Here is a 22,573-nt window from a genome sequence, read left to right on the forward strand (position 1 = left end):
CATTTGAACGTAGGTCACCTATTTGAGGTTGATAATCAGGACCTGGGACTTTTGAGTTTTCGGAGAAAATACTTCTGGAGATTATTCCAAGAAGAAAGCATAGCGTGTGTCTGACTCTTTTATCTTTGCATAGAAATTTGGCTTTCTACTTTTTCTCTCTTGAAGTCTAAATCTTGTCTAGAAAGCAGAAAATTCTGTAGGGGAAAAGTAATGAGAGTATTAGAGATATATAATGTGAATGGTGGAAATAATGGAGCAGCAGCTGATATCTTCGACTGGCTCTTTGCTTCGAACCCATGAATAATTTTTTTTTTTTTTTTTCTGGTTATCGATCATAAAATTCGTCTATTTTATTTTATTTTTATTCAAAATAAGTTTATAAAATATTTAAATAAATAATTAAAACTCAATTAAAAATTTAAAGTACAAAAGGAAACAAAGTATAATTTGAGATAACGTTTCAAAGAAGTATAATCTTTTCAATAATAAATATAAAACATCTAAAAATGGAGCTAAAGTAAGTTTACATGAATAAAAATGTTGGAGGGGACATTCCAAAAATATTGGATAATTAATACATAATTAAAAGTTAATAAGTTATTTAGGTCTAATTAAATAGTTTTTAATTTTACTAAGATTTTTAACTAATTAGGATAGAGACACAAAAGAAGTCAAAATAAGGGCCACAGAAGATATATATATATATATGGTTGGCTTACTAAAAACTGTCTTTCCCACAAGTTAGTTAAGGTAGTTGAACTCCAAAACCAACTTTGAAATCCACCTGTCTTTTTTACCTTCATCTATTAATCTATAAATTCCCCTCCCCCTCTCTCTTTCCTAATCATCTTCAACTTCAGTTCTCTTTATTCGTTTTCCAAAATTCTCAGACCAAAATGGAGTTTTATTCACGCCTCATCGTTGCATTTACACTCTTCATTTTGCCTGTTTATGGACAGCAGATCACCACTGGATGCACAGCTTCCATGCTTTCCACAGTCACTCCTTGCTTGAATTTCCTTACTAACAGCACTGCAAATGGTACTTCACCAACCTCAGATTGTTGCAATGCACTTAAGTCTCTTACCGGAAACAGCATGGACTGTGTCTGCCTCGTTGTCACCGGAAATGTTCCCCTTACGATACCAATCAACCGAACCTTAGCCATCTCTCTTCCCCGTGCTTGTAACATGCCCGGAGTTCCCCTACAATGTAAAGGTAAAACTTTATAAGCATCTCTTTAATAAGATCTAATAAGTGTATGCTTTGTTTACACGTGAAAAATATATAATATAATATAAATAATGAATCGGATAGCTTAAATTTTTAATCAATTTCAATTGTTTGCAACTTATCTTTTCATTTGAAGAGTTTCAGTTAACTTACACTCATGAGAATTTCATCTCTTTTTCTTTTCTGCAGCCTCTGCTGCACCTCTTCCTGCTCCAGGTAAACATGGCTTTCTAATCCTTTTACTACTTGGAAATGAATTTTTAAAATCCTTTTTTAATATAATTAATTTAATTATACATGTAATTGGCAGGTCCTGTTGCTCTCGGCCCTATTCTTTCACCTGGAGCTTCACCATCCTCAAGTACAGAAGGTAAAAAAAAGTTTTTTCATATAATGTGCGATTAAAGTTAATTAAAATGATTTTGACTTCGGTGAATTAGTTAAACTAATATTGAATATTTATGTTTATTGAAGTTCCTCAACCAACACCATCCGCCAGTCAACCACCAGAATCAGACACAACACCATCTCTAACTCCGCCGGTTGATGCCGAAACACCAAACACAACAGCAGGAAGCCGCCCTGTTCTGACACCATCGGCAGCACCTCCTGCTTCCTCCCTTTCTCCTTATTTTCTTCTGTTATTTGCATTTGGACTTGTTGGATTCTAAGTAGTATTAGCTAGGTCTCTTTTTCTTCTTCTTCTTCCCATCTCTTTTTGTTTGGTGTGATGAGAAATATTCTTTCATGGGTGGAGTGAAAAATTACATTTTTGTATTATGCAAGTCATTGAAGCAATAAACTTTTGATTATTTTATTTGATACGGTTTATATATTGTTTTCGAGAATACATACCCTCTCCTTTAATTACGAAATCTTAAAGTAACTTGACAAACTTATAAATGTAATTATTACGCTTTAAATTTTATTTTTATAATTTTTTAACGAAAATTTGAAATAAATTAATTATATTTATGGATTTGATAATTACTCAATTCATGCTTCAGTCAGTCATAGCATAAAAAGCATTAAGGTTGTTAAGAAGTTGTTGAATATATGCATTTCATCACTTTCTTGCAATCTGTGTGATTTTCTCCAATTTACCAATCTGCCCTCCCTGTCAATCCCTAAATTTTACAATGCATTTCTTAGTTAATTTTCAAGAGTAATACAAAAAAATTATGAGGGTAATCTTGGAATTATATGAGTTGGCTATTACATGCAAAATATCACAAATATAATATATCCACTAGTATCAAAGTGATATAGTTATAAACAATTAGCAGAATTCCTCTGAATGGGTTCAAGAAAGCTTGTGTTGGTTTTGTTGTTGTGTGGTATAATCCATGTGGTTAGAGGCCAGAGCCTGGGCTGCTCAATTCAAGCAATGGACTTAACAGAGTGTTTGAAGCAAAGTAGTAGCTTTCCAAGCGATACATGTTGTTCAGCTCTTAACCAAGCTGTTCAAGCTGGCTATAACTGCTTGTGCTTGCTGTTAGCTTTATCGCTTCGACCTTCTTCGCAGTCTCTATATCCGCTGCCATTTCAAAGCTGTTACATATCCGTGCCTTCTCTAACACTTTGTCGAGGTATAGTTACATGTTGATCTTATGTTAAAATAATTTTTTTTTTTTCATTTTATAAAATTAAAATACTAGTAAATTTAGATTTTATTGTATGTTTTTTTTTCTCTTAAAATTGTTAAATTTATATCCAACTATTTAAAAGTTAAAAGTATATTTAAGGAATAAAGGTTTGAGGTAGAGATTATATGTATAATTTTCTGAACGAATAAAAAAAAATTATCTTTTTCATTTAAACAGATACGATAAGTATAATAAAATATATTTTTATAATCTCTTTTTATACTATAATATACATATTTTTTTGACAAATCTCCTTTTCTTGGTGCAGTTCTAACTCCATTGCCAATAGTACTTCCCCCTAATATCCCAAAGAATGTTGGACAAATACCGCCTTTCGTGCCACCTAATGCTACATTTAATACTCATGCTCCTCCTACTCCTTATCCGCCTAAGTTGAACTCGACTCGGAACATTACCTCTTCAACCGGGGGAAGCCATGGTTCCAATGAAAATGCTATTCCTAAATCAAGTTCGCCTCAAATTGGGAATGATACATCAAATAGAAAAAAACAAATGCCAATTCTATTATTATTATTGGCTCTTTTTTCTGATGTACTGTTGGCTTAATCTTTTTTAGTATTTCAGATTAGATTATGAGATAGTTGGTGAGTTGAAATTTTAAGTAGTTGGATACCAAATAAGAATATGAAATTTTTTTATGCATTTCGGTTTTGAATCCTAATAACTTATGAAGAAATATTATGTTTCTTGTAAAAATAAAATAAAAGAAACATATTTCGTTTTTATTAAATATACAATTTTAAAATTTATTATGTAAAATTTTAATTAAGTAGATAATTATTACATTTTTTATGATCATAAACGAGTTAGAAAGTATGTATGTATGTATGTATATCAATGGGTTATTTCAATTATTTTAAATATTTTTCAAAAAATTAAATTTAAACTATAAAATAATCATTATTCATAAACGAAAATGAAAATGAAAATGGAGAATGGAGAATGGAAGGACAAATTTGTAAAACAAGCAAGTTAAACTGCATATCCTCTCCCGCCACATTTCCTCAAGTGATTAACGTCTAAAACAGAAATTCAACAACCAGAACTAACAGGAGCTCCCCATAACCAAATTTCACTCACCAGAAATGGAAAACAAACGAGAAAATTACAGAAACCTCGAGAAGACTATGAACAAAACCATGACCACCTTTCTCCTCCTCTTTCTCTGTCTCTTCAACTCCAATTTAGTCTTCCTTGCTGCGGCTGCGGCGCCACCACCATGGCCATCGGGATGTGCTGGAGAGCTGGTGTTGTTGTCGCAGTGTCTGTCGTACGTGTCGGCACCGCCTAATAATTTGACGGCCACAGTAAGTCCTCAGTGCTGCGAGGTATTCTCCTCTGGTTTTGAGTCCGGCTTCGGTAATTGTTTCTGTTACCTTCTCCGGCAGCCGAATATCTTTGGCTTCCCGTTGAACCAAACGAGAATCCTTTCGCTGCCTTTGCTCTGTAGGAAAAGGCGTGGGAATTTGACGAGCAGTGGGTATGATCCATTGGACTCCCTATGCCACGCAGGTTAGTTTGTCTTTCAAAACCAAAATTTCTTTTCCTATGAAATCTTAATCGAGTGGTTTGATTTTAATTAATTTTGATTTCGCGGTGTTTCTTTGCTTCTTTCAGTAAATTTTGGAGATTAGTTAGTTTTTTCGAATTTATCAACAATTAATTAGGATAATCATGCTTCTTGTGGGATTCAATTTTAATGGCAAAACTATTATGTTGTGATAAAGATTAATTATGTTGATGATACTTACAGGAGCGCCAGCTCTCCCACCTCTTCAAAACTCCATTGGTTCAGAGAATTCAGGAGCTAGTGATTCTGGTAACAAACTCACAATTACTTTTCGAATAGAAGCTATTTGTTTACAGTGATTGCTACCATGTCTCTGAGACACAAATTCTATAATTCTGAACCTTTAGATAAAGCGGGTAAAACAACTTATTCACCAGAAATAAATTAAATTTTACCACCTTAGAAAAAAAAAAAATTCTCTTTACAACTTCTGCAACCAAAATGCCTTCGCATCATGTTAGAATTTCCCAGGTTATGTCATCCTGCTACTAAACCAACTAGCAATTTTCCAGGTCCTGCATCAACTTCAATAAGAATGCCACCCGAATCTGCTGTCAGATCTCCACCAGTACCAACTTCAATTGAAGATCCAGTCACACACTCATCTGCAAAAAAACACAGCTGCTCCAGCAAGTATTGTTTCCTGACCAGGATTCCGATTTTCCACCTTATATACATTCTTATGTAGGATTACACCCATCTCACTGCTATGGATTCTCATGCTGATTGATATATCCTGTTAACAAATTTTCTAAGTTCCTGAATTTTTAGTGTCCAAACGAATTGGTTTCACCAACTTTCTAAATTTGAGATCAGATGTATGTACATACAGGCATTGCAAGGATTTCATGCCTATTTTGAGGAAGCACCTCTATCCTTAATTCCCAAAAATCAACTGCTGAAAATTCATGTAATATAAATTCTTAGCTCCCGCAATGGTAAAGAGTTGTGTACTGAGTTATGTTAAATATTTTAGTTGTAGTATTAACTATAAGAGCTTATCATGGTTATATATTTTCTTATAAAAACCTAGTGTTACTTCATAACAGCGCACCATCTCCATCTGCATAAAAAAAAAAACTGAGGAAAGACATACACAGGATAAAACTTCAGCATGCTAAAATGTTACAGCTGCAGATAGATATAGCATCCATTTTCTGAATCAATCTAATGGGAATTTTGACAAATAGTTTAAGGCAGATGCAGTTGACCTAGTTTTGAGTAATATTTCCATATTGGTTCAGGTAATAAACAAACCACAAAAGAAAATAAAAATTCGAAGCATGTCCAGTACAAGAAACCTCAGACTGCAGAAGCTGGAACATCTTTAACAGATTCACGCCAGGCATATTCCCTTGCTCCATCTTTATCAACAATCTTGATCACAAAGTTTGGTGGTGCCACAACTAGCCTGGAACGAATCTCCATTATGCATTTGTCAACCAAATCAATTGCCTCTTCCACTGACATGCCGCTGTGATAGTGCCTGTCCATCATGGAGAGCGAAAAATAGGAGCCATAACCAAATGCTGCCTTGTCAACCTTGTGAAGGGTAGCAATATAATCAATGTAGTAGAGCGAAGGACCAATCTCCTTGTCATAGCCAGCCATAAGTATGTTCACAAAGTATGGATTCTGAAAAACCAGGTAAAAGAATTAGCTATTCAATGAATTTATAGCACAACCAAGAACTCTACTTACAAAAGGAGTCTAGGCAAGTATAACCAGCAGTGAACATAGCCTCCCATTCATTCAAATTTCAGACAAAGTGAATATTCACATCAGCTTACAAAAGGAGTGCCAGGTAAAGCATAGCCTCCTTCCTTATTGCAAGAGAAAACAAAACAGGGAAACAAGAGTACGAAAAGACCCCTCTACGCCACTCATTCCTCCAAAAGTTCACGCTCTAACTATCAACCTTCAAGCTAGTACACCAAGAAAAACATCCCAACCTTATTTGTACCTTTCTACAAACCCATCCCATAAGGACACCTAGCAGGCCTCATCCTCTAGCCCCTCATATCAGTCCCTTATTTAGGTTTTAGGACCTTCATCCACAGAACACCTATAGAGGACATAAATCTCCATAAACAATGTCTCAGAAGCACTTTGTTGAAGTGAATAAGAGATCCCATGCTAAGACCACCCAAGTTGAGCAGTTCATTCACCTTGTCACAATCTACCAAATGACATCTCCTTTGTTCCCCTGAGTCTCACCATAAGAACTGAAATTGAAGAGACTTAATAGTTTCACCAAGCTAACAAAGATGGGGAATAGGGCCAACAAATAAATAGACAAGTGCCTTCGATAAGGGTAAGCCTCCCCCTTTTGGGACTCTCCTTTTGAAAGAAATCACCTCTTCTAGCTAACAAGCTTTCTCTCAAATCTAGACACCATATGATCCCAATGGCCTTGTCCTTGAGGTTGGGCAAAATAGACCTTGGCAACTAAGACAACAGCTTTAGAATCCAGAATCTTCACATAAGAATCAAACTCCAACCCTTCCCCAAGAGGGACTAGTTCCAACTTCACCAAATCAATCTTCCAGCTTGAAACAGTTTGGATGGGAAGAAGAATACATAAACTATTATTAAGGAGGGTTTCAAAGTTTAGACTACAAAACAATAGTGTGACATCAACAAATCTACCATTTCTACTACTATCCTAAACCAACTGTTAATCTCCGAATCAACTATGACTTCCTTGCTCTAATAGTGACTCTTGAGGGACTTGACAAATGTGATGGAAAGAAAGAGAAAAAAAACAGAGAGACAGAGAGAGGATCAACTCAAACCTCTCAAACCCAGGAAACTACAAAAAAGCCATCAATTAACAAGAACCACAAAGGAAGTAAAAGAAATACAACTTAAAATCAAAGAGCACCACCTCTCTCCAAACCAAAATCCCCTTAACATATCATGAAGAAACTCCCAAGACGTGATCATAGGGGTTCTCCACAATGAACTTGCAGATAAGGGCCCTCATACCCCTTGTTATTATAGAATCAACAACCACATCACCAGTCAAAAGCCCCATGAAGAACAAGCACCTTTCTGGGAAGTTTATAGACACTGATTGCAAAGCTAATGGGTCCCAAATCCTTGATCTTAGAGACATCCTCAATTGGCAAAATGAGAACCAAACGCTTGAATTGAGACTAGAGGGAAAATTCTCAGTTCTTGAAGAATTGTGATAAAAAAAACGCAAAGATCCTCCTTTAACTATTTCCCAATGCTTCTAAAGAAATGCCATGAAAATCATTAGTGCCTAGGGCTTTATCAACCTTACAACTTCTAAGAGCATCAAGGACCTCATCCTCAATAGACCTCTCAATCCAACCTCTCCCCAAAACCACCAAGGAGCCAAAATCCAAACTATTTAACGAAGGGCACCAATAAACTAAACCTCCCCCACTATACCATCCCACAAAACCTCCTTCACTGTATCTTATGCTCTACCATATAACCAAGAAATCATCCGAACCCACCTAGAAGTCTACATCAAAACTCGTCATCAAGCACTTTTCTACATATTAATCTACCAACTCCATCGAACTTCCATCCCATAAACTAATAACTCCCCTGAAGTCCCCATTGTTGACAGGTCCTCCACCCAAAACCTTTTGATTCAACACCCAGTGGGCTAAAGCATCATAGCAAACCTTTATTTTAAATTTTAGAGACACATGATAACCTACTTCCATTTAGAAAAGCAACTCTTGATATCCATATGCTTTCGAACCACTCATTTTCCGAGTACCATTTTGTTTAATGTGAAAATTCGTCATTACAGAGACCCTTCCACCCTTTCCAATCTTGCTTCCCTCATCATGCTTAACAGAACCATGCAATCTTTTTCGCTCTCTAGATATGTCCATTTCCAGCTTCTTCCTCACTGCATCTGTGGAGCTTTCGATCCCTCTTTAACACCTCAAAATTTCACACAATATTTGGTTGATTCTTGCATTGTTATTAATCAACTATTCCTAGAAATCAAACTGATTCTCCTCAACCAGCAATAAAATTTCTACCTCTTCCTCAAAGTTCCTTCCTTCGCATAAACTACCATACTCTCGGCCAGAACTACCATCTCCCATCCAGGAATTGATCTCCATTGTCCACCTAATCAAGAGGAAAAATATTTTAAAAAAAATTTCTTATCTCCATCCGACCAGGTCAAAAGAAGAAGACCACAAGGAGACTCAAAACAGTCTTCCAAAAATAAGAGTTTTTCTTCCAAGTCAAGAATGGCTCCCATAGAGGTTGGGCAGGAAGACCTATTACTGGATCTTCCTTTTTTTCGAAAGAAAGAGCCAATAGATAGGGAACCATAAGAGGAACTATGCATAACTCATTAGATGGACTAGGTCCTTTAGAAATATCTTGAAAAGGCTTGATTTGGACTTGACCTATTAAACCTCAACTATTTTCCTTTCTCTCTAGAAGAGGCCTGAGGTTTAAAACTTTTGTGCCTGCCTTATTGGAGAACCTAGAGGGAATCTAATTTTTAAATTGGTCTATCATTCTCCAACTCGAATCCCTTTTTCTTGGCAGAAGCCCTTACCAAATCTACCAAAAGTCACCACTTCCCTCTTCCACCTCTTCTCACTGCAGATTGTGACAGATATATAAAGCAAAGCCTTGCACAAGGGGCATGTAGCATCACATCCAATCTTCGGCAAGACCTTAGGAGGAACAATGATGTCACATTGAGGAACCTCCTTTATAGAAGATGTCAAAAATGGAAACAATCAAAGAAGACCAGGCATCCCAAACTTGAAGATAATAAGATCCTTACTTGAAACCTCTCCTAGAGCAAGAAGGAATCTCCACCAACTGTTCACCTTCAAACCCTCCAAAATCTTTCCCTTCATCTCCCGTTTACTTTCTATTAGAACAAAAAATTTCTCCCCTTTGTTCTTACCCATTGCGGCCTGCAAGGTCTTCTTTGCCCCTGCCAAGCTCGCAACCAATGAACTTGAAACATTTTTCCTAGAAGAAAGAACATAAATCTAATGAGCCGGTCTTCAATTCCAACAAGGATGATAGACTGCATAGATCCTCTTTTGCTCTATGAATCTTAACACAATCCATGACAACTCTGACTCTCACTTAAAAGAGGTCAAGCGATTTCCCTTTGATAACTAAGAATTTCCTCGGTGGAGAAACTACCATGAAAGGGAGGGAATTCACAACCCCTCTCTCTCTCTCTCTCTCTGAGAATGCCAAAAAGCACTTTTTTACATAGGAACCAAGTGCTAAGAACATTGTTCTATAATAAAGTTAAGGAGGTCTTAGCACTAGCAATCTAAAACTTTTCTTTCCTCAGAAAAATTGAGGTCCAAAACTTTATTACAAAACAATGTTGTTCGCCAACTTCGCTTTATCTCAAAAGGAAACTCATAACCTCTCAACTTGACGTCAATAAGTATTATGAAAAGTTGAAGTTAAACTCTAATCCAATCTTCCTACCTAGAAAGTCCTACTGTACACCATGTATCTTTTTTTCGAAATAGTATACACCATGTATCTATGAGGAGATAAAAACATTCACATCACTCTTATTAAATGAGATAAACCTACATTAAGGATGTACTTCACTGGACACCATGTCCTTGACAGTTGGTCGAAGGAGAGTGGTTTTCACATATGACTTACATCTTCAACTTCCCTTTCTTATTCCACTAAAGTATTATAGGTCTTCTCAAGCATTCATTGTGGCACCAGTTACAACTAGATTTAATCAACAAAGTGGATCAAGAGGAATCATTAATACCTTTGGAAAGATAAAATGTAACTTTGGCAAAGTGGGCTCATTTTAACACTAGGATTGCATTATGAAGGATGATGATTCTGAAGTAACTACTTTGGCAGAATCAATTTGAAAATCTATTACTAAATTTTCATAGAATTTCTTTTTCTTTAAATTAAAACTGTAAAGAATATTATAGAATTTAAAATATATCCTTTCAATCAGATTCTACGAAAATAATTCATTTCTTCCAAATATAGTAAAAACAAATGGCCTTAGCTTGTTGTAACAGAACTTAAACATTTCTTATGCCTCTGTGCTATGTACTTGATCAAAGTGAATTTGGTGCATCTAACCCTAAATCTCACCTATAAATATCAGGAACTATCTCAAATGAGCACACCACAAAAAGCTCAGAGTTATCACCAGCAACATAAAACAAACTATCCCCCAAAGAAACGTAAAACAAACTAGATATAAATTCACAGCACCATTTCCACAACAACTTGAAACCATCAGTAACACCATGTCGGTATGAAGCAAAAGGAAAAAGAAAAAGAGAAACTAACTTGGAAATTCTAACAAAAGAGGAAAAGAGAGAAATAAAGCCAGAGTTTCAACAGACAAAAGGAACCAAAAATGTTACAGAAAAATAAGTTAATTTAGCGGGAGACAAAATGATTTACCTTCCTCAAAGCAGTGGCGAGCTCCCCGCGAGTGAAATTAGCAGCAGCGTCAGTAGTTAAAGGGATGCCGTTACGGAACTGATAGAGAGCCACGTTCTTCTGTATGTATTCCGTGAACTGAACTCTGAACAGGTAACAACATAAGTATAAATGTAGAGTTACGCATCTGATACGGAAGGGAGAAGGATAGAGAGAAAGGAGGGATTTACCTATCACCGGGCTCACCGCTAGCTGCTACGAGCTTGTGAGAGTCGAGGATCATGATCTTGTCCTCGTTAGATTTGTGGACGAGGATGCTATGCACTGCCGATGTGTCCGCCGCCACCACAGCAAAGCCATTGCCGACCAGACCAAAGACGCACTCCATTCTTGTATTCTCTTTCTTCTTTACTCTATTACGTTTTCGGATTTGGATTTATCCGTTCGATTTCTTCGTCTGTGATCTTCGTCTACCTTTAATTTTTTTTTTTCTTTTCAAATTTCAATTATAATGTTGAGAGAACAATTTTTTTCCGCTTCCTTTCCAGCGACTTGGCCAACAAGTTTTTCACCAAGAAGGAAAAGGAGAAATAGGATGTACAAATTGGGTAGAAATAAAAGGGTATTATAGTCTTTGCAAAAGGGAAACCCTGACCTGGGCCTAAGCCTGAGCCTGAGCTGCTGTAAACTGGGCCTGGGCTGAACTGGTTCGGCTCGATGTAGATGGGTTCGGCCTACATTGGATTGGACTGATATTTCAAGGTTTAAATATATAATCCCTTCATGTACTTTTTTTTTATTTTTTTATTTAAATTTAAATTATTATTATTATTATTTTACTAAATTAGTTCTTATACGTTCAATATTTTTCTAAAAAAATAAGTAAAAAATTTAAAATAATTTTGTTTACTAAATTTATAATTAATTAAATTAATTAATTAGACAATAATCTATAAATCGAAATCGTTGTTTCAATTATAATACATGATACTAGTAAATAATTAATTATTTTGAATTATTCATTTAATTTCAAATCATCCCTAGGGAACTCTAATATTTTTTTCCTTCTTTGTGTACTTATTTATTTATTTATTGTGGATGATGGATCAATTCTCCTTTCATGTATTTCTCTATATTGATCTCAATAAATTTTTTAAAAAATAAAAAAGTATTATATTATTTGAATTAAATATTTTAACACATACATAAATTTAATATATATTATATAATATTTTCACGTAAATAAAAATATTACTAACAATAATAATTCGCTGATCTCATGTATTTTCATTTAGCTGTTGACGTGGCAAAACAAAATAACATCTGCTAAATCAGAATATAATATGCTTTTAGAAAAATTTAAAAATTGCAAGAACTAGTTGAAAACTCAAAAAAGAATAAATATATATATATATATGTGTGTGTGTGGAAAAATGGAAATAGTACATGAGTGCATACTGTTATAGTGTGGAGGTATAATAACCCACCTCAGGTTTTGCATTAATATACCTGCACACTTTTTATACGAAAGACTTGAAATCTGATTCCATTATAAACTAGTTTAGCCTTTGGGGTTTTTGGATTGATAGAGATGGCTGAAGCATTAGCCCTTATTTTTAGATTGGAGATTGTCTAATTACAAACAGGCATTCAACAGTAAATTATGAAGTTGGATGGACTCATTTAAAATTTTGTAGATGAATAATAATTTTTTAAAAAAAAGATTAAAAATCAAAGCGAGAGAAAAACCATGCACTGGATTTATTGACTTAACAAGATTATTAGGAGCAAGGCCTTATTCATACAGCTTTCTTTAGCTTACTATTAACACAAACTCTCTCAGCCTGCTAACCCCTCCAACTCCAAAATCCAGGAAACTCCATGGTGCCCTCCTTCCCTTCGTTTACTCCCCACAAAGTAAGATTCATTAGGGTTGCTTCTGAATACCCTCTTCACTTGTTCTATCTGCTGTGGCCCAAAGGTAAGAGCTTTTGCTGCATCCTCCATGTTGTTGATTATATTGTTTTGTCCTTCAATCAAACATTCACTTAAATTTAGATATTCATTTAAATTATATATATATATATTATATAGAACTAATTAATGCGTGTTACCTGCAAGGAAATTCCTCTCGTTGTTATGCGTTCTGATTCCAAACCCGACTGTTTCGGCATCTTCTACGGCAGTGGATGCTACCGGGTGATTTGCAGGGATGAGGAAGGCCTCACCGGCAGAAGCCTGCGCCACGATTCTCTGCATCTGCCCCTGTTCAGCTCCACCTTGCCTCTGCATTGACGACACATGGGGGCAACCCATTTCAAAGCGTACGCGTCCCTTTGTCACTAGTACAACCGTTGTTGCCTTCGAATTGTAGTGGGGCACAAATATTGATCCCTGCAGAATTATTTTTTTAACCGATAATTAATTAAATTAATTAGCATTTAATTTGAGTTATAATAAAAAATGGGTAAGTTGATATTTACTTGTTTCATCTGAGCGATGTTAACAGAGACGTCGAGGTCCTCTAGCAGCCTGTGTTGGCGGGGATGAGCCTCAAAGAACTGGCCCCAGTTGTTAGAGTAAGCGGGTTTCTGCCGGAGAAGATTGAATGGTCTGAGAATTTCCTTTATCTGTCTTGGCGAAGAAGTTGCTTGTTGACTCAGCTTTCTCAGAAGCTCCGGTGAGGCTTTCTCGATTGCCGGACGCCTCTGACTCTGCAGGACCCTTTCAATCTCTTGTCTTGGTGTCTACTTGGAACAAAACAAAATTAACACCATATATATATATATACATATTATAGTAAATCATTCAAGAGGGTCTAACTATAACATGATTTTAAGTTGAATTCATTTGAGTTAAAGAAGGAAGATTTGTATATGAGTGCATACATTGAGAGAACTCTCAAGAACCTCCTGGCTGAACTGACTCAATACTGACCCTCCTTTATTTCCAATTTCAGTAATGAAGTATTCCTGCAAGAAAAAACCACGGTAATTATGCAGTTGAATAGAGGGGAGGAAGTTCACTTGCAAATACAATTAATTAAATAAGTTGATTAATAATGATTACCTTGAATAAACCAGGAATTAAAACGGGTTCGATAAGCCTGGCAATTTGGAGGACCTGGTTATTATCTGGGTTACTTAAGTAGACGAGAACACCTGCAGGTACTCTAATGACATGACCACGCTCTACCTGGAGTGATTCCCTTCCCTCCTGGCACACCAGAGAAACTGTCCCTCTCCCTGAAACAGTTTTTAATTCTTCTCTCTCATCAGATTATTATTATTATTATTATATATTATATGTGTGTATATATTTATATGAAGATAGATTAGAAACAGAGTAAGTAGTTGACCTTGGACCACAACAAGAATAGACACAGCATCGACATAATGTGGCTGGATAAAAGTGTTAGGATTTGCCACTAAAAACGCAAATCGATAGTTTCGAAAGCCTTCAAAAAGTTGAGGATTTTTGTCAGTAAGCATGTGTAGAACCTTGAAGTGTCCCGACGGAGACTGGTATTTATTGCGGAAGCTCTGGTAATCAAAGTAGTAAGGATTGCTCCGATCTTGATTAACCTCTGTTCCCTGTCTTGACTGTTGCTGGCACATTCTCTGACACTCTTGCCTCTCCTGCGGAAGTCTCCTCTGACATTGCTGCTGGCACTGCCTGAATCGTTGTCGGCGGCGTTGTAATTGCTGGTCGCATGATCTCCGACATTGCTGCTGGCTCTGACCTTGTTGTCTCTGGCAACGTTGTTGGCACTGCTGGTACTCACGTCGAGCAGGGTCCTGCTGGTTCCATAAGTACTCTTCCTCGCTCTCATCTAGTTCTCCATTCAGCTCCAGCTCGTCTAGGTCTTCCGATTGATCCGATGCGGAAGAGTGGAGGAAGACGGCGGAGAGGAGGAAGAAGAGAAGGAAGAAGAGTAGTAGCAGAGGGGACCTAGTCTTGATTGCCATTGTTTTTTGTTGTTTAAGATTAAGATTAAATGATTGTGTATATATATACAAAGTGACGGAGGGGAGAAGCTTGTGGTTTTGCTACGCATAAGATGAAACATAACATGCATGGCGACGGGTGTACGGTGAAGTTTACGGTTCCCGTGGGGGATGCATGTGAATGACAGTCCAAATATGTTTTTGTCTTTACGTGTTAATTACACACAAATACGAATCAACTAGTTTCCAGTCTCACAGTCGTCCTCGTGAAAGATAAAACTCTTATTTTTTTTTAACATGAAAATATATATATGTGTGTGTGTGTATATACGTTCACACTTCTGTTTGATAATAAAAACTTGAATAAATTCTATTTACATGGTTTTAGAAATTAGTGAGTGATCAATCAATTACTATAGTTTTACAGATAATGAAGAAACCAAATATTGTATATATATATATATATATATATATATTTTTTCATTTTTATCTAGTTTCTTTATGTATTAAATAGTAAATTCCATTCACATATTATGGCTTATAATTGAAAATAATAAAAACAGGAACCTGCTAGATTATTGCAATTTCCTTGTTTTCTTTTTGCAATTTTATCTACCTGAAATCAACATCAAGAATTGCAGTCAAATGATCAGAGCTTCTCAAATTGTCAAGTGAGCCATGAGAGGCAATAAACAAAGTATGCTAACTACAAAATAGCTAATTGAATAAGTTTCTTATATGCCAAACCCTGTTTGTAAATCATTGGCAAAAATAATTTATCAATAAAGAAGAAAAAGAATTTGATAGCAAAAAGATTTTGTGTTATATCAATACTTATTATTTCAAGTAATTTACTCATTATTTATATAAATTTGGTTCATACCTCATCTCAGGACTGTAGGTTTTTTCTGCTTACAATAGAAATCAGATAACAAATTATACATTATCAAGAGCTTTAGGTCCACATTGATTCGTCAATAATATCAAATTCAGTAGGTCATTGTAGAATCAATGAAGTTTGAATCATGTTTCCCACAAAAAAAGTTAATTGATTTAAATTTCCTAATACAATTTCCATGTAGCAAAAAGTTTCAATTCAATCCAGAAAAAAATAGATAAGATGTATTTGAGATCATTAACTAATAATATAAATATAATGTTTATCAATTGAATAGAGATAACAGATAAATGTAAGTACATCAAAAAATAGGTCAAAGAAAAAACATCAATCCAAAAAGAAAGTACCGACATCATTATTACCCGTGTATATAAAGAGGTGGATACTCGTGCACCAGAATAAGTTTGATACTTTTGCCAATATATATATATATATATATATATATATATATATATATGCAGACATGTTTCTCGCCGTGTATGATAACTCGTGGGTTCATGCTCTCTCTGCATTTTCTTTGAAATGGGTGACAACCATCAAAGCTGATTGCAATATATGAAATTAAAAATCCAAAAGAAGCTCACTTTAACGAGCCAAAATACCCTACACTGTTTGCTGTTTGGCCTTAGTCTTAGGGTTCATGCTCTCTCTGCATTTTCTTTGAAATGGGTGACAACCATCAAAGCTGATTGCAATATATGAAATTAAAAATCCAAAAGAAGCTCACTTTAACGAGCCAAAATACCCTACACTGTTTGCTGTTTGGCCTTAGTCTTAGGGTTCATGCGTTATCATACGTGTGTGTGTGTATATATATATATATATATGGATCCAAACTCACCAGTGGAAGCAACAGAGTATTATCAATCATCTGGAAAACCCAGAAATTTGTTAATAAGGCTGACAACTGGCCTGGCGTTTCCTGGAGTGTAAGGAAGGAGAGAGTCGAAGTCCATATGAGCTATAGTGTGATGAAGTGTGTGGGGGCGAGCACAGTATAAATGCTTCCTCTCTGCTAGTTCTTCTGCTAGTTCACTTTGATGATTGTCCATCAACTCTTCATTCACCACCACAATTAACGGTTTACCAAGCCTTAAGCTCTCAAATATGCTCCCAGACCCTGCATAACAGCCACAATTATATATCTTCATTCGTTTCTACTCCCTTCAATGATGCTTCTGCCTTTCTTCAACTTTTGCCACTATTATTATTGAAAAATAATAGTAAAACTATAGAGAGCATGAGTTTGACTTGAATCAAGAGTTGTTTTCAAGCTCATGCTATATTTTCATTATCATGTTTCGAATCTTGATTTCATTTTCAGCAGCTATACATACTTAAATTTATAAAAATATTGAACTACAGAGAAAAACCAACAATTTCTATAATTGAAACAGGCCTTAACTTCTTAGCTCTGTTTAATAACTTGCAGAGATTTCCCCTTTCCAGTCAAAATATGGGTAACCCATGACAGGAAAGAACAAATAAACTCTATCCAACCTAGTCTCAAGCAAACAGGCTACTCTATCACAGTAAAATAACCAACTCCAGGAGGCTTCAAGTGCTTAATGGTGCATTGGTGTCCCTGGTTTCTTAATCTGGCGTCTTGGTTTCTTATGGTAACACATGGAGAACAAAAAAAAGGGTCCAATTTTATGATATTCAGGTTAGAATATATAATAAAACTTATAACTAATCTCAAGAACTATGTGAATATGAGTGACTCAGACTCTTAAATAGGAACTGAAAGGAAAATCATAACAGAGAACGTACAACAATATGGCTACTAAGAAAATATGTGCATTATATGTCTGGATGCAAGCAGAAAATTTAAAAGAAAATAAGATAGGATCATAAGAATGCTAGCAGCCAATGCTAAAGGGAAAAAAGTTAAACGAAAGGAAAGAAAATTAGTTCATTGTTCAGCAATTTACCAGCATGACTAATCACAAGAGAAGTTGATTGCAAATAATCTGCTATACTTGATGAAAAAGTGAAGTAGTCCACAACTAAGGAACCATCTTCTCCATTAGACTGAATTCATAAGAAAGTCATGAGAAACTCACAAAAGAATAATCTTGGGAAGACGAGAAAGGAAATAAATATTCTGAACATAAGAGGAAATCCTCATTTAATTATAATTGCTGCTGAACTGAAAAGGTTGACTTTTTAAACATAACGATAAAGATTCAACAAGAGAATCCATAGATATTTTAGACAAAATTTAGACAGTGAAAATGACAATCATGAAATCTTAACAGTATGTTTGTGATAAAATATCATCTGTTAATTTTTTTAATTTGATCATTTCAGTAGATTGAAAATCTGTTGAATTGGTTACAATATCAGTTTTATTAATTTTTAAATCGAAGTCCATTGCAGTTCTTGTCCTCAAGCATTTCTAGTATAAAGTCAATCTTGACCGAATCCAAATATAATTCAAGAAATGCTTTTAAAAGAACCAACTGATGGTAATAATTCTAAAAGAGAACTAACATACTGTCCAAATACACCAAAAGCAACATTCATCTTTTCTTGACATCTCTCTCTAGCAATTACATTCATATGATTTTCCTTAACCAAGTAACCAAAAGATAATTTATCAGATCAACCAATTTGTAAAGGTTTCCCAAGATTATTCCTAGTTTAATACGTTATTAAGCTGCCTGATGAAAGACTGTTCAAACAATCCACATAGCTTCAGTAACACATATATCAACAGAGCCGAGCAGCAGTTCTGCATATAAATAAACACCCAACAGAAAAACTTAGAGAATTCCTAAGCTTTTGGTTTTTTCCTTTTACTTTGACAAGAGGCCAAAATCCCAACAAGGTATTATTTTAATCAATACAGCAAGCATCCTACAATAACTTCCCAGCAACTCATTAGCAAAACTGTTGTACCTGCTTTGCATTTTATTTAAAAGAACAAATAAAAAGAAATTAAGAAGCTACTCAATTAGAATCTGGAGATACCTTTCTTGGGATATAGGATCCTCGACCCATTTGAATAACAAGGTCTGTAAACCCTCTCCTTAACAACTCATCTTGAACTTCTTGATTATCCACAGCTTTAACAAGAGAATCAAAGCATGTTGTTCCCACAGTTACAAAAACTGTCCTTCTGGGCTTTATACTATCCTCTCTATCTCCCATTTAAATCTATATGTTCTCCACAATATGTTATTTCAAAAAGAAAATGTTCTCCACAATATGTCAACAACCTGAAATAGCACCAAATCACAATCAACAAATTCCTTTTGAGACAACATGGAATATGTTAGTATAAAGGCACTGTGGGGGTGCCACCATGTACATCATAAGAGAACAAAAATCATACAAGGGAATCAGTCAAAAAATCGATGGTACCCTTGAGATATTCTCCTCTAAGAAGTGGTGACATCGTACATCAAAGTAGACAACACAAAGAAAAGAAAAATTATAAATGAGTAATTTGATTCAAAATGAACTTTATAAATCATAAGAACCAAAAAACATCACAAAAAGATGTCTCATAATTGATTCAAATGAATATAAAACAAAACAATACCGGACACTAATTCTCTTTTGTTCTTCTGATAAAAATATTAGGAAAATATATGATTTAAGTGCACGTGATTTTGGCCCACCTCAGCAACCTGCAGGGATGACTCATCAACCCCCACCACCAATTTTCACAACCCTCTTCAACAGGAAAGGCTGCATGAAGAGGCACTTCATCTCCTGCCTCCATTCCTTACCCATGATCAGAAACAGACCTGGTTTCAAGGAACGATCTGAATTCATGGCTTCTCACAACCTGTCACAGAAGAACAGGATCGACTTGGCTTCCCCTCACTTTGACAGAAGCTGTAGAGACCAGATAAAGACAAAGAGGAAGAAAGAGATGATCTTCCATTATCCCTTTCTTTAAAGTTTGTACCTCCTAAGGCTTGGTCTTAGAGAAAAAAGCCAAGGGAGACTAGTAGATGGGACTTAGAGTTAACAGCTTTTGTTAAGCCAGCTATGCAATTGCCTTCTTCAAAGGATGAAGCTTTGAACCTAGGCTTACGAGATTGGGCTTAGCAGAGTAGACTTCAGCCAATTAACTACAAGTTTGTGGTTTTCCTTCTTCTTAGCTTGAAATGCAAACATATCAAACCCCACCCCTATCCTACAAGATTTGGATGAGATACCATAGAGGGAAAAAAATGAACACACCTGCTTTCTCCCCCACACCAAGAGACTGACCACCAACCAGCGATTGCAAGAAGTACAAGACACAACACTCTACATCCCCCTCCAAGCCATCCAAGGAGCAAAAAAGTCGAGTCAATAGAGCATCTTGGCTCCCTAGCTCAACAACTGCTACTTCAACCCTCTCCTTTTTAGCATCTGCTTCTTCATTCGACCAACAAGAGTCTACCAACACTTATGTTGTACTATTTGCTAGGTTTAGCTCATAGACTAGAGCATCTTATGCCACTTGCTTTTTCCAATTATTAGTTGCATCATTTCATGGGCTATGAGGAGTCTCAACAACCAGAACAAGAGAGTTGTGATTAAAGGGTGATTGAAAAGGTGGGTTGGTCTGCCTTCAAGAGATGAAGATGGCCAGAATGAGTACTCAGGTGATTAGAAATTTGTGGAGTGTTATTAGGAAAACAAAAAAAAGAAGTTGTTTTGTGGAATAGTAGGAAAGCGAGATAATAATATCTCCCTTCTGTGGGTGCTATAAATTAGTCTTGTATTGATGGAGGGCCAAATACTTTTGTGGAGTACCACCAAAATCTTGATACTGCTCTTATTGCTAATGAGGTGGTGGTTTCCATTATTAGATCCGAGGAAAGAGGTCTTCCTGTACGCTACATATTGAGAAAGCTTATGATGATGTCTCCTGTGTTTTGTGTTACACTTGTTGAGGAGGACAGCTTTTGATCCTAGATGGTGCAAGTGGGCTGATATACATATTTTCACTCCTTCCTTTGTTGTTCTTGTTAATGGCAACCTTCTAACTTCTACTGCTTCTCTTAGAATCCTCGAGCAAGAGGATCCTCTTTCCCCTTTTCTCTTCATCTTGGTCATGGAGGCTTTTCACTAGATGCTTCCTCAAGCCAAGGCTTATAACCTCATTGAACGATTAGGAATTGAGGGGGAGACTCAAAATGGAGGTCATTCACTTCTTGTTGCTGACAATTGCAGGCATAAAATGGATTTTTTGGATGAATATTAGATGAGTCCTCTTTTGATTCAAAGTCGTAACAAGCCTCCATATAAATCTGGATATATCAGTATTGGTCTATTTTTGGCGTTGGTGTTTGGGTGGATGAGTTCACTAGAACTTAGAACGTCAGCTTGCTTCATTTTCTCTCAAATATTTTGGCTTCCCTTAGACACCAAGTTCAAGTATCCAGGCATTTGCGATCCTACGGTCAGCAAGATAAAAAAGAGATTATCACCGTGGAAGAAGATTTATATCTCTGACACCAGAAGGCTCTCACTCGTGTCAAAAGTACTCCCTCCAACTTGGGAACCTATTACCTCTCTTTATTTTCCATTCTTGCTAATATCACTAACAGGTTGGAATAGTTGCAGTGTCAGTTCCTCTGGAGGACTTCAGTGGGATGAGGCGTTAAAATCTGTTAAGGTGAAAATTGATTTGAAAGCCTAAAGAAAATGTATTTGAAACTAACCGAAAGGATATCTAGAGGAAGGATGATATAAAGGTGATTGTGGAAGATCCAAAGTTTCAAAATGGAATTCAAGGTGTTAAAAGAAAACCAAACAAAATATGCAGGAGAAGTTTTTATTCTAACTTAAAACAGTGAAAAGAGCAGCCAAGCATCCCATCATTTCAGCAAATGCTTTCTATCAGATGATCAAGTTCAAAATATCATATTTATTTTGCCACCTAACAGAAACATACTTTAGACTACAAACTCAATCAAAGTTCACCACAACTATTCCATACATTCATTATATAGAGATGAATAATCAAGCAACAATACATTCAAACTCCCAAATTTAATTTAATTTAATTTATTTTGCCACCTAACAGAAACATACTTTAATTAAATCCACAGTTAAAATTGAATATGAGGTGTTCGAAATCGTACCAAAGGGAACCAGATTGGAAATCCCTCAATAGCTCAACTTGGTGACCCTCTCGGCCCCTCCTTCTCCGCAGTTATCCTCTTAGCTCTTGGCTCTTTTCTCCCTCCAGTTCTCCTTTATCCCCTTCTCCTCTTTTATGTGTTTTCTGGTTCTATTTTCTCTCCCTCTTCCCTCTTCTCAGACTCAGACCTTCACCAATCACAGCCTCTCCTTCTCTCGATTTTTTCGAGGTCCTCGAGCCGAGCTCCTTTCCATTTTCAGCTTCAATTGCTTCTCACAGCCTAGACTCGCACTCTCCCTGCTTCATCTATCCAGCTCCAGTTCTTCCTTATTTCCGCTGCCGGCCTCTATGCTTTAGCTCCTCAGTCGCGCGCTCTCTCTCTCTGCCTTATGCTCCCTCTTTATCGTCGTTCTCAGCAAGCTTCTCTCCGTCCTTTTCTCTCTCTTTCATTTGAAGCAGACGTTAGGAAAAGCAAATCTCCGCAAAACGTGACCGTTTAAGGAAGGAAGAGGGATGAAGTTGGGCTGGATTGACAGTGGGTTTAACATGACCGTTCCAGAAAGAAAGAGGGACAAAAACGTCGCCGTTTTCAAATATGGCCAAACTCTCACCCCCCAAAATAAAGAAGAATTTTATTATCTTCTCACGAGGGAGAGATTTAAAAGAATCCATATAATATCATACACACAACTATAAGATTTTAGTTATATTTTTAAGAATTTTTTTCCTTAAAACTTCTGTAAAATT

General features: G+C 36.0%; 5 protein-coding genes and 1 long non-coding RNA gene across 7 annotated transcripts; 3 read left to right on the forward strand and 3 right to left on the reverse strand.

Moving 5' to 3' along the window:
* The first annotated feature begins 384 nt into the window (after positions 1-384).
* Positions 385-2,050, forward strand: LOC110814094 (Bifunctional inhibitor/lipid-transfer protein/seed storage 2S albumin superfamily protein). Its single transcript, XM_022041441.2, has 4 exons — positions 385-1,218; positions 1,423-1,449; positions 1,544-1,603; positions 1,708-2,050. Exons 1-4 carry the CDS (start codon positions 897-899, stop codon positions 1,902-1,904), a joined length of 606 nt encoding a protein of 201 aa, XP_021897133.2. The 5' UTR covers positions 385-896; the 3' UTR covers positions 1,905-2,050.
* Positions 2,051-2,204: 154 nt separating this feature from the next.
* LOC110814051 (uncharacterized) lies at positions 2,205-3,538 on the forward strand. Its single transcript, XR_015817598.1, has 2 exons — positions 2,205-2,822; positions 3,148-3,538. It is a non-coding gene; the product is annotated as an uncharacterized LOC110814051 (long non-coding RNA).
* A 188-nt stretch (positions 3,539-3,726) lies between these two features.
* LOC148266614 (Bifunctional inhibitor/lipid-transfer protein/seed storage 2S albumin superfamily protein) lies at positions 3,727-5,463 on the forward strand. The gene is made up of 3 exons (XM_088215150.1): positions 3,727-4,412; positions 4,654-4,719; positions 4,983-5,463. The coding sequence occupies exons 1-3, from the start codon at positions 3,986-3,988 to the stop codon at positions 5,156-5,158; spliced, it is 669 nt and encodes a 222-aa protein (XP_088071276.1). The 5' UTR covers positions 3,727-3,985; the 3' UTR covers positions 5,159-5,463.
* A 122-nt stretch (positions 5,464-5,585) lies between these two features.
* LOC110814050 (proteasome subunit beta type-2-A) lies at positions 5,586-11,463 on the reverse strand. Its single transcript, XM_088215151.1, has 3 exons — positions 11,118-11,463; positions 10,909-11,032; positions 5,586-6,105 (listed from the first exon to the last, which is right to left on the reverse strand). Exons 1-3 carry the CDS (start codon positions 11,273-11,275, stop codon positions 5,773-5,775), a joined length of 615 nt encoding a protein of 204 aa, XP_088071277.1. The 5' UTR covers positions 11,276-11,463; the 3' UTR covers positions 5,586-5,772.
* A 1,162-nt stretch (positions 11,464-12,625) lies between these two features.
* On the reverse strand, positions 12,626-15,180 carry PAP85 (cupin family protein). Its single transcript, XM_022041339.2, has 6 exons — positions 14,246-15,180; positions 13,957-14,132; positions 13,776-13,859; positions 13,371-13,634; positions 13,002-13,281; positions 12,626-12,917 (listed from the first exon to the last, which is right to left on the reverse strand). Exons 1-6 carry the CDS (start codon positions 14,853-14,855, stop codon positions 12,727-12,729), a joined length of 1,605 nt encoding a protein of 534 aa, XP_021897031.1. The 5' UTR covers positions 14,856-15,180; the 3' UTR covers positions 12,626-12,726.
* A 794-nt stretch (positions 15,181-15,974) lies between these two features.
* LOC110814114 (glycosyltransferase family protein 28) lies at positions 15,975-22,349 on the reverse strand. Of its 2 annotated transcripts, XM_022041470.2 has the most exons (5): positions 21,828-22,349; positions 18,709-18,956; positions 17,667-17,766; positions 16,574-16,852; positions 15,975-16,417 (listed from the first exon to the last, which is right to left on the reverse strand). In XM_022041470.2, exons 2-4 carry the CDS (start codon positions 18,886-18,888, stop codon positions 16,596-16,598), a joined length of 537 nt encoding a protein of 178 aa, XP_021897162.1. In that variant the 5' UTR covers positions 18,889-18,956; positions 21,828-22,349; the 3' UTR covers positions 15,975-16,417; positions 16,574-16,595. The 2 variants fall into 2 exon arrangements, with proteins under 2 accessions (XP_021897162.1, XP_021897161.1); XM_022041469.2 differs by having other exon boundaries at positions 15,975-16,852; positions 21,828-22,348.
* Positions 22,350-22,573: the final 224 nt, after the last annotated feature.

Source organism: Carica papaya, chromosome 3, assembly GCF_054855325.1.
Source record: "Carica papaya isolate Zhongbai chromosome 3, ASM5485532v1, whole genome shotgun sequence".
Classification (NCBI taxonomy): Eukaryota; Viridiplantae; Streptophyta; class Magnoliopsida; order Brassicales; family Caricaceae; genus Carica; species Carica papaya.